Here is a 19,938-nt window from a genome sequence, read left to right on the forward strand (position 1 = left end):
GAGGTTGGAAAGACAAGTCCAGCAGGCAAATTTTCTTAAAATTTGTCAAGATGTTATTCACCCCTGCCATCTGGTCTACCCTGTAATAAGAAAGGATCTTTGATATTATTATAGGAGGGAAGAAAAGGACAATTTGATATCAAAACTACATCCAAAGGCAGATCTTTAAGAAACACGAAGGGAAAAGACAATAATATGTTTTCTGCTTTCAGCTCTACCACCAAATTACTTTGTTTTCCTCAACTCTAAGCACAAAGAAGCAGGCACAGAAGTTAGTGTATCTGTTGTCTTTCCAGTTCTTATAGCAAGGTATGTCTCTAAAAAAGTGGCAAACCTCCTACCAGATCCATCCTGATCCCAGTTTGATGCCCCCCAAAGTATTCCAATATAATAAGAAGGGTAACTGGGGAGTCCTCTTAGCCTGAAGGATAGACAGAACTGGGCAAAAAGGGAAGGGAAAGCAGTCCAACAACCGTACAGAAGATTTTTCATCAACAGTTCTCGAGCACGAATATTCATGCAGGTACCTGTGACAAAAAAAACAACAGCAACCACCAGCTTGCCACCTATGAGACTTCAGGCAATAGGAAAACCATTCCTTAAGTAGGATTTCTGTATTGGGAAGCAGAAGTATTAGATATCTAAGGCCAAACTCCCTCTGGAAATGGAGCACATGGTCAGTGTTCAATCAGACATGCATGGGATGGCAGGGCCCTTGGGAATTCTTCTGCCACAATTAGCTGCACTGGGACACGAAGCATTGGCTAGCCTGTTCTTTAAACCCTCTGCTGAAGGTGAGCCCAGGATTCCCAGAGTATCTTATTCCAGTTCCATTCTTCACTTTTTCCACCCTAAATCTCAATTCCCTCTTCCACTTATCCCACCTACAGCAGACAGAAAACAATTTTCTTCTGACAAGCTCCTAAGAACTGCCAAGTCATTGTTCTGTACCATCCTTTGCCCTTTAATTCTCTCCTCCTCCAAACTCTTTTTTCTTCCCCCAACCTTCCCTCCTTTGCACTGCTTTATACACCTCATCCTTTTTGTTGCCCAGCTCTGGATCCCTACAGTTTGTGCCTATCTCCAAAGGCTCAGGCCAAAAAGTGAGATCAGACACTCAGAAGTCCAGCACGGTGCCGCATGGGGACCCATCGCCTCCCCGGTCCTGTCCTGGGAAGTGCTTTATGCTGCAGAATAAACGTGCCCTTCTGCTGCAGCAGCGCTTTGTCGACTCAGTTTGTGCTCTGCTATAACTCTCCAGATCTTTTCTGCCACACCGCTATCCAGACAGATATTTTTTAGCCTGTATTTGCACATTGGATTTCTCCTTAAGTGCAGCACTTTGCATTTGTTTTCACTGAATTTCATTTTTGCTGATATCAGGCTCTCCGTTCAATTTTTCTAAATCATTTTGAGTTCTGATAATGCCTTCCGAAATACATCCAACCCCTCCCAGCTCAGTGTCGCCTGCAAATTTTATAAGTGTATCGCCCATTCCATTGCTTAAGTTATTAAGGAAAATATTGACTAAAACCAGGTCCAAGGCAGATCCCTGCAGGAGCCCACTTGAAATGTCCTCCCAGCAGGAGAGAGAACCACAGTAACCATTCTTGGAGAGCTACGTGTCCAATCAAAGTATTTTGAATTTTAAACTTTACAAAAAGCTGATTTTGAGTACTTGATATGCAAAGAAGCCGTAGGCCAAAGGATAATTCGGTGAATAATTCAAAGCATAAGAGCAGGATTGAGGAAAATCAATCTGTTTGTAGATGGTTTGCCAAGAGAAAGAGGAAGAAGTCCCTGGATGCGCTGTGCGGGGCCACCATGCAGCCACGGGACCCCTTTGATCCAACCTTTGAGCACGTGCCTCTCACCGACACTGCAATAAAATGAACAGCAACGTGCTGACAGCAAACACCTCCTGCAGCCAGAAGGCAGACTGCCTCCCAAGAAGCTCTTTCAGCCACGGACCACCCCATTCCTCCCACCCGCCCCACGACATGGCCATCCCGGGGCGGTCAGAGCATCACACGGCAGCGCCTCCATATCAGGATCCCTGAGCACAGGATGTGCAGGAATCAGTCTTCACAGTCTCAGGGGATGAATCTGGTCTCAGCACATGGCCACCGAGTCCTCCTTCTCTAGGAGGAGGCTGAACCGAGCACCCTGACAGGGCTGGTTTGCTGTTTGCAGTCAGGGCAGAGAACAGCCTCAGCAAGAAGTCCTCTGCCATGCCCGGAGGATACTCCAGCTGCTTCCCAGCAGCATAAGAAATACTCAGTTGGTGGCCTTACAGCAGGAGTAAGCTACCCCTTCATATCTGGAGATCCAGACCAGCTGCTCTTGCTGCCACGAGGACAGTCCCACACACACTCCAGCGGGCAGTCCCAGTGCTTTGACATTTGGTATGTTTGGAGCCAAAACAAACCTAAAGTCTTAGTATCCCTGCTTTTATGAAAGCTATGTGTTCTTGCTCCTATTTTACATCTGAAACCAGATTTCCGTCACGCTTGCTGATGCACATCAGGAGCAGCAGAAGCCCATGGGTTCCCCCACGGCTGCACTCTCACCACACAGGATTAGGACTGGGCTCCTGATCTCAAAGCCTGTCACAAATCTGGACTTGAAACACAATGAATTAATAAAGAAGTGAATAGGCATCAGCTTTATTAAGCAATCTGCATAAATTTCACCCAGTGCAGCCACTTGTCATTTTCAGAACCCCCTGAGACCCCCACGGCCGGTAACTCTCCCACATTTCTTTGCAACCCATTACACAGATAAAGTTTTTTTTCACAAAAACTTTCCCCTCACCGACTCCCTCCCTGTTTTCCAGACACAATCTGAGTAGAGGCTGAAGAGCTCCCATCCCCCACCGCAAAGATAAGGTTACAGAGGGTAGGTCTTAGTAAGGATTTTGCAAACGGCATGAATTATTAAAGTCCTTTATGATATAATGACAGACATATCAGGTTATTTGTTTATTCCGTGTATAATTCATGACTCTCTCGGGAGCTAGACAGAAGTAGGGTAGATCGTTGCATCTTCTTGCTCATTCCAGTAAATCCTCCTCACCAGATGGGAGGCTGAGCCACCCCACAAGACAGCACAGCCGCACCTAGCGGGATTCGCACTTTTCAGCTGGGGATAGCAGAGCTTTTTGCACAGCCTGGAGATATAGCACAGCTGTCAGCTGAGCACATCAGGGACAAAAAAGTCCAGGCGATGTTTCTGTACCGTGCCACCGGAGCACTGTCACCTAAAGGACACGCACACAGCTTTGTGAGGAGATGCTACCAGTCGCCCCGTGCTCCCCTAGTGTTGCTCAGCCACAGGATGAGTATCCGAGCTGACCCGGGCCCCTCAGGACTTGAGGGTGCTTTACAACAACCACCTCCTGGCAATGCAAATAAGAAAAGAGTGGAGAAAATAAAATCATTGCTCTCGCTTTGGCCATTTGTTTAAAGAGTCCAGTCAAGCTACGAAGCTAAGCATGATACAGAAGTGCCAAGCCCTGATTGCTGGAAAGGAGTTCTGAGTGCACACATTGTAGTCATACCATTCTCTAGTGTGCTGCTTAAAGGGTGAGGGAGAAATGGTATGTCACAGCGACAATCAGGGAATAAAGGACTGACCACAGCCACTAAGAGCTTCCCAGAGAGCTCCTGCTCACTCGAGGTGCTCCACCCAAAGATGCTGCCAGCGAGGGTCACGCTTCTAGGAAGAGCTGCAGCAAAACATAAGCAGGCTGAAAACAGCAAGCTGGGTAACTCTCACTAGCCGCAGGACACTGGAGGACTGCTGTCAGCACCCACCCTTCCCATCAGATTTCAGCCGCTCAGAAGCGGATTACGCAGGCGACGATTAATCAGATCAGTAAAACACAAGCCACGTTAGGGAGTCTGAACTACCGCTGACTTGTCAGACCTGTGCCAAATTTGTCTCCAACCTCTCTTTATCAAGCGAAGATACTGTTAGCCTCTGCCCCAAGATCTTCTGCTACAAGAGGAAAGCCAAACGTCCTCTGGGTCTGCCTGGGTGTCGCTGTCAGTAGATGACTAGCTAGTTAAATCCCCCACCTTAAACAACCCTCTCCACACCATTCCCCTACCTGAGAGATTCCTGGCTCCTCAGAGAGCGCCGTAATCATTGTTATTATAAAGCACTTAGCGATGCTCACTCATTGCATCCCTCGCCAGCCAAACACCCAGAACCCTGTTATTTCGCATGCAGTCGCCTTCACTTCCAGAAGCTGCTCATTGTGCTGCTTCCTTTCAGCGGGGAAAGGAAAAAAAGGGGTGGGGGTGGAAAGCGTTTTAAAAAAATAATAATTTACTGCGTTTTATGCCATTACCTCACTACTTGGTGATACACATCTAAAAGCTGTCTGCGGGACCTCCCCGCTTGTAAGGTGGCACCCAGACGTGCAGTGCAGCGGGGATGCTGGAGGCACGGAGCCCAATGTGGTCCCAGTGAGCACCGCAGCAGCAGGGGGGAACCTGGCAGCTTTCACAGGTCACCTCCTAGCTGGGAGGAACGCTCCTCCCTCCACGGGGAAAAGCAAATACAGCCTCTCCTTTGTAAAGGCCACAAGCTTATTGGAATTGCAGTTGTGGAAGCAGACTGGAAGACTCAGAAAGTACCCCCAGGCCTTGCTGTACACGCTCAGCACATTGGCCCACCATGGCCATTTTCCCCATCGCCAGCAGCAGCTGGCTTTTTGTGCCAAAAGGGATGCACTCCTGTCCTGGAATGCTCTGTGGATGAGGGATGCAGTGCTGGAGCACTTTTGGGCACAAGGATGCTGTGCCAAGCACCTTAGGGGTTCCCACCCCAGCAAGAAAAGTCTCTGATCTGCGACAAGCTGTCTTCCGCTTCAAAAGGGAAGGGTGTGCAGGAAATTCTGCTGGAGCCTAGGCACTGCCGTGTCCCTTCCCTCACCAGATGCCTCAAGCTAATGAACAAGCAGTGCACCCACGACCGAGCTCCAGCGATCACGGTTACTGCCCACATGCCCTCCCCTCATGTATCACACTTAAAGCATGGATGGTGCAAGAGCCCAAATGTCACCGTGAGGGGACCGACCAACACCAAACTGTCTAATCCTCCCGGTGCATCTGACAAAGATATCTTCCTTTTTTTGGAAGGGGAGAACTGAGCTATGGGGTGAAGCAGTAGTCCCAAAGCCAGACGCTTCCAGCAGCAGAGCCAGAAGTGATGTTTGTGCTCTGACGATGGCCCTCGAGCACCAGAGCTGGCAGCTCGTCTGCCCATCAGCGGTCCAGAGCCCAGCTCCTCCTGGCCCGCATGAACACCAAAACCTAAGACTACGAGATAATTCTCTTCTGCTTCATAAGCGAGTATCGACATTAACACCCAAACCAGCTGACATCCCACCGCCCCACTGCCCTGCACTCTTTTCTGCAGGAGACAAAGCCCAGCTGTTACTGCGGTCGTCTCGATGGGGCTTACGACATCACCAACCCCTTTCTATTTAGAATAATGACTTCTGCCACACGCCAAGAGATTTGAAATTACCTGTGAAATATATTTCCCTAGGCACAGGCTCAAGAAGCATGTAAATTACCCAGCTTAATGGCCTCGAGAATTTCTGAGACACACACACGGAGGGGGAAAACGTTCAGATGGTCTCCCAGGTACCAAGCAAGGGGATGGATGTCCATCCGAGGGGTGGCCAGGAGCCGCTGCCTTCCAGTTCCTCCAATACCCAGTTCCACCAGTGAGCATTTGCCTCAAGGAGGCAACAAGCACAAGAGATCCAATCCTAAATGAGTGCCTCATCAGCACAAAAATGCAATTTTAAAGAGAGCATTTCTTGGGAAAGGTGCCTGACCGTAACTCAGATGGGACGGGCAGCCAACACAGGGCTTATGCAGCACAGGGCGCCCAGTTCGTTCCCAGAAGCCCAGCACTGCGGCACGGGGAGCACTCTGCAGCATGCCCTCTCACCCTCCAACTAACCTCGGAGAACAGCACCATCCAAGCTTTGATTCCCAGGCATCTGCCAGAGAATAATGCCCTTCAGAAGGAAACCCTTCTCCCACTATCCCAAAGAAACAGACAGATGCTCGCTCCCTAGAGTGCAAATCTCCCTGGCCATGTTTCTGTTCTTGTACTTGAGCTTGATGTCTTGTTAGTACACTGCAGAAGAAACACATATCCAAAAAAAAAAGAGCGTGGATTCATTTGGAGGAGCAGAAGAGAAGGAATTATGTGATCTGGGTTCCATTTACTGCTCCACCGCTGACATCTTTGAGCCTTCGAAGCCTTGGTTTCATCAGCAAAATGAGCAATGGAAAATGAGCAAAGGGAAATGGAAGCACTATTGCAAAGTGCACGTAAAGACCTTTATCAGGACAGACAGGATGAGATGCTCATGCTGTGGTGGGGAGTGGATGGGGGACAACCCCAAGGGCATCAGGACAGTTATTGGTCTCCCCAGGGAACAAGCCTGAGGCACACAAGCTTTGCTCCTGATGCTAGCCAAGACTGACAGCTGGTCACCTTTTAATGTGTCATGGATGGAAAGTAGGCCAGAAGAGCAACTGGGGATAAGAGAACACCTGGAAGATAGGCCTGGCAATGGAAAAAATGGGACAGATTTGTCTGGTGTAAATCTTCAAAGCAAAGGTGTAAGAGAAGGTCTTTGAGACTCCTCCAAAGGCAGAACCTGCCCTCATTCGCAGCCGAAGCGTCTTGCTAACCCACATGCCAGCAGAAGCCATGGCATCACTAAGATTAACACGGCAGCAGCTTTAACAAATAACAGTTTCTGAGCTAATTTTGTCACTCACAAGCACTGCACCAAAGGCTGAATGAAGCCTGTCTGGGCTCCCCGAAGCGACCCGTGCTGCAGGTTACCGACGGCATGGCCCGCTGGGGCTTCACTGGCAGGCAGCTTGGCTCCCTGTCCTGCTGCAGGCTCGGGGGAGAAGCACAAAGGTAGAAGGGTGAGAAGCTGGGGGTAAGGACAGCCTAATAGGCAGAGCAAAAGTTGTCCATGAGCAGAGCAAAACAAGGAATTCACTGCTGCTTCCCATCAGCAGGCAGGGGGGCAGCCCCTTGCAGGACTCATCCCACAACAGCTCCTTGGGAAGAGAGACACCAGCACTGAGTGCCGTCCTTGGCTGCGCAGGCGCTGCTCTGCAACAGCTAACCCCCGGTGTTAATCCACTGATGGTCATCGAAAACCCCAAACGTTGCACCATACAAGCCTCTATGAAGAAAGCCTCCAATCCAGCCAAAGCCAGGTCAGTGTCATTGTCAGTGAGGCAAGTACTCAGCTGTTCAGAAACTATTAGAAGATAAATATTAAGCTAACACTCAAATCTCCCCATCCCTGGAAGTGTTTAAGGCCAGGCTGGACAGGGCTTTCAGCAGCCTGTCAGGTGGGAGGTGTCCCTGCACACAGCAAGCAGGTGGGATTAGGTGGGCTTTAAGGTCCCTCACAACCCAAACCATTCAGCAATTCTGTGAAATCTGAATACCACAGCAGGAAAAAATATGTGAGAAAGGAATGACATTGTAATAAATAGTCAAGCCAAATGAGAAAGCAAGATTAGCTTCATGTGGAAAATTAGACAAAAATACATTATATACTTGGAATGTTGGCTGCTTTGCTCATGGGATCTGGAGTTGAGCTCAGTGCACCTCGCGAACTTCAGAACATTTCAACAAATGGACGAATTTCAGCAAATTCACCCAGTACTGCCAATTGGCTGCTCGGGTGCAGGACAGAACTGCTCTTCCAGCACCTTTCCCAGGCAGCCCCCAGAGCAGCGGGCTGTGCACAGCAGCCTTCCACCCACCACAGAGCACACAAGGCAGAGAGATGGCAGGGATGCCACACTGCCCCGACACAGCACGGCCTCGGGTAACACCTCAGCTGGAGCATCTCACCTGCAGCTCGTTCAGCTCCCCACGGCCACGCGGGAACACACAGCACGCCTCTGCAAAGGGACAGACACCATCTGCCAAACCTTCCCCTTCCGCAGCTGCCTGGTTTTCTCCAGAAGAAACTTCTCGTACAAGAACCCTCGTCCTACGTCGTGGGATCCAATAATAACTTTGAAACGGCACAAACACAGCAATAAGTAGATTTAACGAAGAAGGAAAGTCAAGTATTACACCAGCTACCACTAAAACACTGCAGCGTCTTGTTTCGGCGAGTGGCAAGCCTCCTCCTCCATCACACAGCTGTGACTCCAGAACACGACGGGGGCTGGCAGCCACTTCCTGATGAGACGGCCACGCACTCAACAGTCACCAAATAAGTGACATTTATTAAGTGGCTCTTATAGAACAAAAAGGGCCGCTTCCAGTACACATAATCACATCCACAAACCGGCCCTGCTTTCAGTGCAAGGCTCCACTCGGAGCGGCGCAAAGAGACAACAGGCAGGAGAAGCAGCCTCGCCTGTGCCTCGGGGCCTCCCGGGAAGCCAGGCACAAGCACGGCTGTCAAAGAGGCTCCGTGCAAGAGGGCTTAACCTGGCTCAGCAGCCACAGGGGCAGAACAAGGCCCTGCAGCAAGACGCAGCTTCCAGCCCAGCCATGCCACCCACCTCGTCCTCTCTGTGCCTGTGCATGGGGAAGCGGTGGGACGCAGAGGGTGCAGGGCTCAGCTGCAGCACCTCAGGACGTGGCAGGAGCTACACATGATGCAGAGGGGCCCAGCCCACGCAGGCAGTAATAAGACAGAGACACAGAGCCGGTTCGATTTTTCTCTGAAGACTAGACCAAAACAAATAAACATAGCAAGGAACAAGTGACACAGAAGGCTTCAATTTAGCCTGAGGATGACGGGTAAAAAGGCACTATTGGTGTCAGAAATGCCAACGCATCATTTTTGTTGCCAGGTCAAGCAGGCGGGCACGTGCTAAATGGGGATATTTAGGAACTGGGACCAATGCATGAGCAGATAGCAGAGGCGTTAGATAAATTTCTTTTCTCTACCTCGCAATAACAATCAAGGCAGAAGCAACCACTACCACCACCACATGTACGAACTAAGAGACAAAGACCTGAAAGCTATCCCCAGCATAATCCCACAGCACTTGGCACGGTTACATCAGGGGATGAATCTGTCCTGGTATCTCAGAAATAAATGTGATGTTTCTCAGCTTTTAAGCCTACCGTAGCTGTAACAGGGCACTGCATGCAAGACTGACAATGGCAAATTCTTCAGCATCAAGTATCTCAGTAATAAATCCTGCGTCAGGAAGAATGGCTCAATCATGAGCTGTCCCACAGCACACAGCCAAGGAGGTGCAGGAAAACATTCATGGCCGTGCACAGAGAGCCCATGTGGGGCTGATGCTGTTTTGGTTTGTGCTCCTGAAAGCGCTGTCGTTCTGTAGGAGGCAAAATAATGTCATCAGGTTGGTCACTGATCAACACTCAAGATCTCCCAGCAAACAAAAACAGAATAAATAAGAACCAAGAACCGGATGAACAGAAAATATTGATTTATTTCTCCCCCACATACACACTCATGTAATCTACCTTTCTCCCCAGAGCAAGCAGGAGGGGAAAGCAGAGTGCCCACAAAGCTGTGACACATGCCTGGGCAGCTGGCAGCCCAGCATCCTGAAACTCTTTTCAGCTTGCAGGTCTTGAATAATTAAATGCTGCTTCTTCCACTCTTTTTCCCTCACTACATGTGACACAGTGCTGCAGGTTTACCTTTACATGGGCAGCAGGTTTCCTCTGGCCCCTGCAATGGTCCTAGAAGCACACGAGCCCACACATTGCTTTTTCTTTATTTTTTTTTTTCCCCTGCCAATCCCAAGAACGAGACACTACAGCGAATGCTCAGGACAGACCTCTAATTTATAAGACTACCTCAGACATGACCAAATGGTACTTCGGCTTCTCCTGGGTCTACTGAGTTTGTTATGGAGCAATAAAAAGATGTTCAACCACTCACAGCCCAGAATCTGACTCAATGTTCAACACTGATAAAGTTGAATATTAGCTGCTTCGCTTGGCTTAAGTCCGTCTCTTTTAGTGTCCGTGTTACAGCTGCCAAAAATTTGACTGAAACCCACTATGTGCTGGCAATGCAAACAGGGCTCTGCATTCACGACCCTCGCTGTACCATGCTGCTGACAAGTGGTAATGCTTGTCTCAATGGAGATACCATTACATAAAAGTTAATAGATACCAGAATTCAAATACAAGAATACTTCTGATTCAACAGAAACAAAATCAGCGAGAGATTTACAGATCTTTTAGACTGTAAATGGCATATACAAGGTAGGCTCTGAGAAAATATTTACAAATATGCACCTTGCTTTTGTTTCTTATTTGGAAGATGTACAAAGAAGGCGGGCCTGGCTGATCAGGGATCTTCTACCGGAGCTTGGGCGGAAAAAGAAAATGCTGGAAGCAGGGTCAGGCAACGTGGAAGGAATACAGGGACACTGTTCACGTCTGTACGGAGAGAACTCATGTGGCCAAAGCCCAATTAGACTTGAAGCTGACCAGGTCTGTGGGAGATGAGGAAAAAAAAAAAAACAAAAACTTTTTATTAAGATATGTGGACAGAAAAAGGAGGACCAAGGAAACCATAGGTCCACTACTTGATGGGGAAGGTCACCTCACTGACGAGGGCATAGGAAAGCACAGACATTTCATGCCTTCTATGCCTTCATCTTCAACGCTGATGATGGACTTCAGGACCCTGGGTGCCCTGAGCAGGAGGACCATGATGGTGGGAACGACAAACTCCCAACTGACCCCGAACATGTGCTGGATTTGCTGCTCCACCTGGATCCATACAAGTCCATGGGTCTGGATGAGATCCATCCCAGAGTGCTCAGAGAGCTGGCTGATGTCATTGCAGGACCTCTCTCAATTATTTTTCAATGGTCTTGGGAATCTGGAGAGGTCCCAGTAGACTGGAAGCTGGCAAATGTTGTACCAATTTTCAAGAAGGACAAGAAAGACGACCCTGGCAATTACAGGCCTGTCAGTCTCACATCAGTGCCTGGTAAAATTACGGAGAAGATGATTCTTGAAGTTATTGAAGCACACCTGGGGGACAATGCGGTCACTGGTCCCAGCCAACATGGGTTCATGAGGGGTAGAGGTCCTGCCTAACAAATTTGATTTCCTTTTATGACAAGATCACCTGTCTAGTCCATCAAGAGAAACCAGCTGATGTGATATTTTTGGACTTCAGTAAAGCTTTTGACACAGTTTCCCATAGGATCCTACTGGACAAAATGTCCAGCATATAAGTTAACAAAAATATTATACGATGGGTGAGCAATTGGCTGACAGGCAGGGCTCAAAGGGTTGTGGTAAATGGGGCCACATCTGGCTGGCAGATGTGATCCTCAAGGCTCTACTAGTGGGGTCCCTCAAGGCTCCATTTTAGGGCCAGTCCTCTTCGATATCTTTATAGATTATTTGAATGTAGGACTAGGTGTTTTGAGCAAATTTGCTGAGGACACTAAACTTGGAGTTGTGGACTCTGTTGAGGGTGGAATGGCCTTGCAGAGAGACCTGGGTGATCACCAACCTCATGAAGTTTTACAAGAGCAAGTGCTGGGTCCTGCACTTGGAACAGGGCAACCCTGGCCATTCATACAGACTGGGTGAGGAGACGCTGGAGAGCAGCCCCACAGGGAGGGATCTGGGGGTTGTGGCTGACAGCAAGCTGAATGTGAGCCAGCAGTGTGCCCTGGCAGCCAGGAGGGCCAACCGTACCCTGGGGTGCACCAAGCACGGCATCGCCACTCGGTCGAGGGAGGTGATTGTCCCGCTCTGCTCTGCGCTGGGCGGCCTCACCTCGAGCACTGTGTGCAGTTCTGGGCACCACAGCACAAAAAGGACGTGAAACTGTTGGAGGGTGTGCAGAGGAGGGCTACAAGATGGTGAAGGGCCTAGAGGGGAAGATGTATGAGGAGCAGCTGAGGGCACTGGGCCTGGAGAAGAGGAGGCTGAGGGGGGACCTCATCACAGCCTACAGCTTCCTCATGACGGGGAGTGGAGAGGAAGGTCCAGGATCTATTCTCCTTAATCACCGGTGATAGGACCTGTGGGAATGGTGTCAAGCTGAGGCAGGGGAGGTTTAGGTGAGACATCAGGAAGAGGTTCTTCACTGCGAGGGTGGTCGCACACTGGAACAGGCTCCCCAGGGATGCAGTCACTGCACCAAACCTGCCTGAACTTAAAAAGCAATTGGACCGTGCACTTAATCACATGGTCTAAACTTTTGGGTAGATCTGTGTGGTGCTAAGATTTGGACTCGATGACCCTTATGGGTCCCTTCTAACTCGGGATATTCTATGAGTCAAACTCAACTCTAGATGCTGGATTCTTCTGCACTGCAGAGTACCAAGCACCCACGGCAGAAGAAACAAGAGTCTGGCAGCTTGCTTCAAGAGGAAAGTAGCAGGACCCAGCCCTGTTACAAGCTGAAAGGGACTGGTATTTTGAAGGAAAATCATGGTCCTCATTTGTCCATTCAATGGAGATTCAATACTCTTCCAATTCTTTCCACCAATTGAACAGTTTAAGGTTAACTTTGTGCTTGGAAGGCCAAGAGCTGATTGTCACAGCAGGACCGAGGCCAGCCAGCACCCGGACCCTCACTGCTCTCACCTTCCCTGCTTGGAGAACACAGCCTTCATGCTCCTGGGGCCACAGGTCTTCCCAGTCATCCTCTGCTGCACAGCCTCTGCTTGCAGATGGCCAGCAAACATGGGATCTCAAGAAGCAACCCATCACACTAGCATCCCAAACTGAGTTTGGGTCACAGAAGCAGCAACTTTTGTCAGCGCGGCTTGAGCAGCAGACGTGGCTGCAACAGCCCCCAGCTCTCACCTTGCAGGGGCAGCACGCTTGCAAGCCTTTCAGCCACACAGAAGAACTAGGAAATTCTGGGTTGGTCCTTCATTTGGAAGGATTCAGATAAGAAAACCCCATAGAAATGAGCATGTGCTAAAAGGAAGCCACCCCTGTGACTAACATTCCCACGGATGGGAAGCTGACTACCTTGCTTGTGAGCTTTCCACCTTCTCTGCCCTTGTGCCTGTACTCCCCATCCTCCTCCCAGCCCTTCCCTAAAGCACTGACACGACACAGCTTTTTGCTTTGATGCAAAGTATGACCAACTAATCGTCATTTCATTGCTCTGCACACCCCAGCGTGAAAGCAGCAGCCTCGCTCCATCCCTCCGCCCGTTCCCTATCCCTTCCTCCACCTTCTCAGCAAAGCACAGGAAGCTGCAAAGAGGCTCATATTACAGGGACTTCATCGCTTTTACAAAATTTACTAGCACGCTGTGAAGCCTCATAAATAATTCAAGATAGACAACCTTCGTCAGGTAAATGAACGTGCCTTTTGTAATCCATCCCTCAGCCTATCTCAGCGATACGCGTACCGACTGTGGGGACAGTCGATGATGCCTTGGGAATTCCCAAAGTGTCAGCACAGGAGAGGGCAGCACACCAGCTTCTGGCACCAGCAGTACCCAAGGAAATCCAAAGTCTGCCCAGTGGCTTCAGCAGATTCATAACACATAACAGACACCCCCATCACACGAGTAGCTCCAGCCTAGTCCATGGGAAGCAGCTCCACTCCCACCCCTAATGAGCAGAGATGGACCATGGCAGGGGGCAGGAGGCTCCTCCATTGTAAAGATCTCCTCTTCGCTGCAAGAAGTTCAGGGACTTTGACACAAATCAGAGCCAAAGTGCATCACATCCCATCCTTCTCGGGTTTAGCTCCATGTGCGCTGTTGATGTAACTGCACAAAAGCACTTGACTCATTAGAGAGATGCAAACTCAACTTCTGCTTTGGCAACTGTGCCCAAGGCTTTATCATCGTCAGAGCTATTCCTCTAAATGGTTTATATCCCTGCTCATCCCGATCTGATCGCTAACTGCGCTTACTTCCTGAATTTAGATTTGTGGGTCTACTGAAAGTTATGAGGAAATCCACATGCATTCTCCAAAACATCAAACGATTCAGCCCAAATAAAGCCATGCCAATAGCTTGTTGATACAAAGCAACTCTCCAGTAACAACACTGTGAACAACCCCACTCACCATGCAATGCAGCAATAATAAACTTGAGGATGAAGGCTAGATTACAGGAACAGTTCTGAAACAAAGTACTACCAGCACCCCAGACAGGAAAGAATAATTCTGCTAACAAAACACATTTTGCTTTCGAGAGGCTCCTGGAAAAGTAAATATCGAAACATTCAGATACTGTCCATTCTTGCTGAATATTTCACTCAAGTATTTCGCTTGGTTATGACTTTTTCTTTTATTTCATCCACTTGAATATTTCATTGGTGGAAAAAAAAAAAAGTCTAAATTCTACGGTTTGTGCACATGTACAATGTTACCGTGCGCAGATGCCCCAGCACTTAAGCCCTCAAGAGCCTTTCTGATGGCTTTTGAAGCAAAACACCAGGGGGGTTGTTCAAGGATAAACTCAGGTTTCCATTTAGCCTCTACATAACCACCTTCAGCTTTCAAGGGGCTGTTGCACACACACACACAACACAGGCACAGCTTCTTTACAACAAACCTTCTGAACTGTGCCTGCCAAGCACTACGCATCAGCCCGTTTCTACCCTCAGGTCTACGTGCAGAAGCCTTATTGATTTCAGTAGGAACCCCCGTGCTCTCCTAAGAGCTTGTACCAACTCTTTTTCAGTGTGTACACTGGGTTGAGAAACTCAGACTCCTGAAGCCACAATCTTGAAGAGGATCCCTGCAGGCAGGGTGCAGGGCTGAGGTGTCACAGGGCCAGGAAGAGGGTCTTTGTGCCCAGCTCTGTGCGATGCTCACCTGTGCTGATGGAGCAGGCTTCCTGCCCTGCTGCCCCGGAGAAGTTATCGTGCTGAGGAAAGGGCAGGAAGGAAAAAGGCACAGGACAACCTTGAGAAGGTCTGAAGTAAGTTGTTAGGCCTCGTTAGCCAGTTATCTCAAGCAATACGCTTAATAATTGAGACAGCGTGCACACTGACATGTTGTGCTATAGCTGCCCGCTTCTCAGGGAAGCTGTCCCTGTTTCCTTTCTTATGTCCAAAAGGGAATTCATATACAGCTGTTCCCAGTGCGAGCCCTGAGTAGGGAGCATTCAGAATTGGTTACGGGAGGGGAGAGAAAATGTTTATAATGCCAAAAAAAATATTGCAAATTACTTCAAAAGCAGCACACGGCCCTCTCCCAGCTGCCACCCTGTTCTCTCCGGGCAGCTCTGAGTGCCTCTGTGCACCCCAAAGTGGCCTCCACCACCGAGGCACGGCCCACAGCGGGTGGCTGTGCCTCCACGGAGGCCACCCAGCCCTGAGAGAAGGAGCGAGGCTGTCTGTCTGTCTGTCAGTCCCACGGGCAGGCCGCCCTCCCTGCGAGCTGTCTCTCTGCTCAGCCAAGTGGAGCTGAAGACAAGCAGGGCCATCTCCCCACTTCCTCTCCGCTCCTTTCCAGACAAGTTCCCTTCCCCAGCATCAAAACCATAATTGGAAGAGATTTTCTGGCTGCACAGCAGGCGGGCAGCAGAACAAGAGACAGGGCTCCCCCTACACAGCATCCTGCAAACCCTGAAACATCCAGTCCTGATGGAGTTATTTATTTCAAGCCCTGCTAGCCCAGATGTGCCATCACTACCAGCATCGTTAACCTCATTTGGGGTGAAGTGGCGAGCACAAATCAAAGCCTGCTGGAAGGAAGCAATTAATTTGGTAGAGGCAACCTCAAGCTCACCCTCCAGTGGTGACGGGCACCCATCAGGCCTTACCCATCTCGGCAGCAGCCTCTGTGGCTCCGCATCTGGCAGAGCACTGGTACCACTGCGAGCTCGCTGCCCAGAGCTGCTGTCCGCATCTGACCAGCCCAGACCTCGTGCTGGAGGGGCAGGACTGGATGCTGGTCCCCAGGCCAAGGCTTTGCCCCGCAGACACCCCGCTGTCCTCGTGCTGAGCAGCCAGAGACGCGGCACCAAAGCCTGGCATCGCCAGCGAGCATGCAGCCATTCTGCACACACACCTGCTTCCTCATGATGAGAGGCAAACGGCTCACCACCCTCCAGCAGATGGTGATTTTCTTTCAAGTCCAAGTGACAAAAAGCCTTTCTGCAAAGTGAGGAGGGGTCATTCCCTCCCCAGGCAGCAACCACATTCTCTGCCACTTGCTAACAAGAAGAGATGGCAATACAGGTGCAGGACTCCCCCAGTTGACCAGGCTTTCAGTCTCCTAACACCAAACCTCTTAAACTCGAGCAGAGGTTGTCGCTGTGCTGCCACAGGAATCCCTCCGTGTAGTATTTACAAGAAAAATTAACAGCAACCAACAGCTTTTCTTTCCACAGCCACTAATCCCATTGACCACACAAACGTGTATTCTCCTACGTGACCATTCCTGAAAAGAGCCTCGCCAGTCACTGGACATCACCTAACATGCCCGCCCAAGTGGTTTTGTTCCAATCTGGGATTTTGCTTTTTAAATCTCAATGAGAAATTCCCCTTCGGACAACTGGCTGAGCCGAGCCTTCCTTAGCTCGGCATAAGATGATTAAAACCATGCTACCCAGGAGGAGAGATAATGTGGAACAGCAGAGATTTATCGAGGACAAAACCAAGAATCAATGCACAGAAATCACTGACAACAATTAACACAAATGTGGCAAAGCAAAAAAAAAAAAAAAAAAAAAAAAAAAAGTCTGTTAACCCCCCAGATCCCCCCCTAGCAAAATACCCTAATCATTCAGTCTGATGCAGGTCAGAGCAAACCGGCTCCGGCACTGCTTAAAAAAAGCAGCCTCATTTCTGAGAGCCCTACAGTAAAACATGACTTAAGTGATTCACGTAGAAAAACTCCGACGACAAACAAGGTTTCTAATCAACGCTCTGTCATTTGCTGTTGTTGCAAGGGTGCATTGTCTAAAGGAGAAGAAAACGGGCTCGTAACTGGAAGATTTTAGCAGCCCGTTTCACCAGCACAACTCAGCTTCTGACCAAAAAACCTTTCAAAAATGATTTAAGCTCTATCCAACACTTTTAAAAATAAGTGCACAGAAAGGGAACTACTCAGAGGGGAACAGTCAATTAAAGAGTGTTATCTGAGCGCTGGTGCCAGCTACCATTGCACTTCTTTCTCCCATTAAATATTTCTTTCCCGAGAAACAATCACTGAGGCCCTAGGGCACAGCGCACAAGGCGTTTCAGCCCACATGTTACAGGCATTAACCTACTGCCCAGCGATTGTGCATCATCATCAAATATCCATTCGTGACTCTTCTTTTTTTCTGGGTTCACAAAGCAGGTCACAAGGGGAATAAAGCAAGCAAGAAGATACCAGGTCAAGCTGAGGTCTCACGTCCCTTCTGTGCCTCTTCCCCGCACGCAGTCCGTCAGCATCACTTCCCACCAAAGATACATGCAAAATTTGTGGCCTTTTTAGGACCATTCCTTCCCGTTTGGGAGAAGCTACCAACAGTACAGCTTCACCACCAAGTTTGGTTTTTACTCATCTCACCTCTCTTAGTACAGGACCAGGCCCGTGTGGACAGCACCACTGATACCAGAGAGCACAACATCTCTTCCTAGTAAGCCACACCAAATTATCTGAAATAAAACTGCTTTGGCTAAAAAGCTGGCACAGTTTATTAGAACAATACAGATAATCATCAGTCTGGGTGAGGGGAAGGCCAATGCATTATTTACAAATTACACGTCTCCTAAGGATGTCTCTCCTGGCACAAGAGCCTTCCTTGAAAAACTTTCTGCAGTTAGAAAAAAAACAACAAAAAAATAAAAAACACGTTTCTGCTTTGTAAACTGGTACCCAGAAGAGATTTATTCCGCAATATGATTCTGCACGCAGAATTCAAGAGGAAAAAGCAACAGCTTACAACCCCTGAGAAAGCTGCTGAAATATTAAAAGCATCCCACCAACTTCATCTGCGCTTCATCACATCCATAATCCCTGCTACTTCTATAGGAATTCTCTTAGAAGGCAGGATTATTGGTACGAGAGAAACGCTGGATCAGGCTGTGAGGCTGTGGCACTTGGCAGAGCACTGGCACGTCCCCTTCCCTCCTCTCCCCCTGTAGGTAGACATTTCTCAGGGTCTTATTCTGAAGAATTTCTGCATTTACCTGGCGGCAAGAAAAGGGACCCCACCAGCTCCCAAAGGTCAAAGCTGTTTAGAAATGTGGATGTGAGACCCAAAAGAATTCAGGAGGAAGCCGAGGGAAGGGGAGCTATTTCTGAAGGACGGAGCCCCAACCACCATGCCTGCCGCGGAGCCAGCCACTACCTCGGGGAGCTACAGCCCTCCCGAATAAACAACGCCGCTTCTCCTGAGAAGAAGGCTTAGCAGCAGAAGGCCTCAACACACGCCTGTAGAAACGTACTTTGCGACGAGAGACGTTCAGCTAAAAGGCTCCGGAAAATACTTTTTTGTGACATACGCACGTATCACATCCCTATCCCCAAGGAAATCACAACTGAGGAGAAGATTGGGGCAAAAAGCAGCGGCCGTGCACCGGGGCAGCGCAAAGTTACAGGCGACACCGCGGCGATTAACTCCGTGTCATTGAGATCTCTCTCTCCCCCTCCAGACACGCAGGCTGTGAGGACACGGTGCCAGCCCAGGCTCGGCTGCCTGCTTTGCCTTCCCCCCTTTTAATTTGGTGTCACCAAGCGGCATTTCCTAACGGGGCCGGCCGCCTCCCGCAGCACCCCTGGGCGACACCGGGCACCGACATCGCCGGATGCGAGCCGGCTCCCGGGCGCCGACTTCCAAAAAAGCTCTTTTTCTCCCCAAAAGCTATTTATAGCCCAGCCCCGCCGGCCGGGGGCAGGGGCTGCGGTGGCGACCGGGGCACCTCAGGCACCGTGCGGCCGCTCCAAGGCTCTCCCTCCCGGGACCCCAGCGGGCTGCCCCCCGCCCCACACACACCCCATACAGACCCCATACAGACCCCATACAGACCCCATACACACACCCCGGCAGCCCAGCGGCGAAGTTTGAGCTCCCCGCTAACTTCGGGGCCGCTCCGCACCCCCCGGGGGGGCCGAAGGGAGCCGGGAAGCGCCGAGCCGGTCCCGCAGCCGGGCGACCCCCGCGGCGGTGCCCCCCAAAAGGGCTCCCCCGGGAGTGTGTGGGGGTGAACGGGGGTGTATATGGGGCCGTGGGGGGGGTGTGTGGGGGTGTCCCGGGGGCGGCACTTACGTGTGCTGCTGCGGGAAGCTGTAGCCGAGCGCGGCGGGGGCGGCGAGGAGCAGCAGCAGCAGCAGGGCCAGGTGGCCGCAGAGCGCCGCGCTGCCGGTCGGAGCCGCCATCGCCATGTTGCCATGAAAAAAGCGCGGCGGGGAAAGGGGAAGGGGCAGAGGCGGCCCCGCGGGGCGGCTCCCCCCGCCGCCGCCACCACCACCAGCAGCAGCAGCACCGACACCGCCAGCACCCGTGCGGAGAGCGCGGCGGTGCTGGGGAGGGGGGGGGGGGGGGAAGGAGGGGAGGGAGGGGAAGAAGGAGGAGGAGGAGGAGGATGAGGAGAAGGAGGAGGGCCGGGGGGAGGAGGGGAGGGAGGGACGGAGGCGGGCACCGAGCGGCGGCCGCTCGCCCGCTGCCTCACGGCCGGCACTGAGCGCCCGCGCCCCGCTACTTTGCCTCAAATAGGCGGGCGGCCCGGCCCGGCACCGCACGGCCCCGCCGCCGCTCCGCCCCGCTCCGGCCCTGCTGCCACAGCGCCTGCGCTGCCTTATCCCCCCCCCCCCCATCCCCAAAATCCCCTCCATCATCCCCAAACATCCCCAACATCCCCACTCGGGGATCTCCTTCAAGCCCCGGGCCCGCTTCGGTACCGGGAGTCCCGGCCCGGCCTGGGGTTGTTCGGTCCTTTGAGCCCCCCCCCCCCCCGGCCCCGTAGGTGGTGTCTGGCTTCT

The 19,938-nt window shown here is 50.9% G+C and overlaps 1 protein-coding gene across 2 annotated transcripts in view; it reads right to left on the reverse strand.

Annotated features, from left to right (window-relative positions):
- The window catches only part of CACNA2D2 (calcium voltage-gated channel auxiliary subunit alpha2delta 2), a 168,741-nt gene extending 149,340 nt beyond the window's left edge, over window positions 1–19,401 (reverse strand). For both annotated transcript variants that reach the window (XM_084292996.1, XM_084292995.1), the window contains exon 1: window positions 19,226–19,401. In XM_084292996.1, the coding sequence (XP_084149122.1) occupies window positions 19,226–19,341 (116 nt within the window). In that variant the 5' untranslated portion in view covers window positions 19,342–19,401. The remainder of the gene's footprint in view (window positions 1–19,225) is intronic.
- Between the last annotated feature and the right edge of the window lie 537 nt (window positions 19,402–19,938).

The sequence above is a fragment of the Netta rufina genome (assembly GCF_964035555.1).
Source record: "Netta rufina genome assembly, chromosome: 10".
NCBI classification, from domain to species: Eukaryota; Metazoa; Chordata; class Aves; order Anseriformes; family Anatidae; genus Netta; species Netta rufina.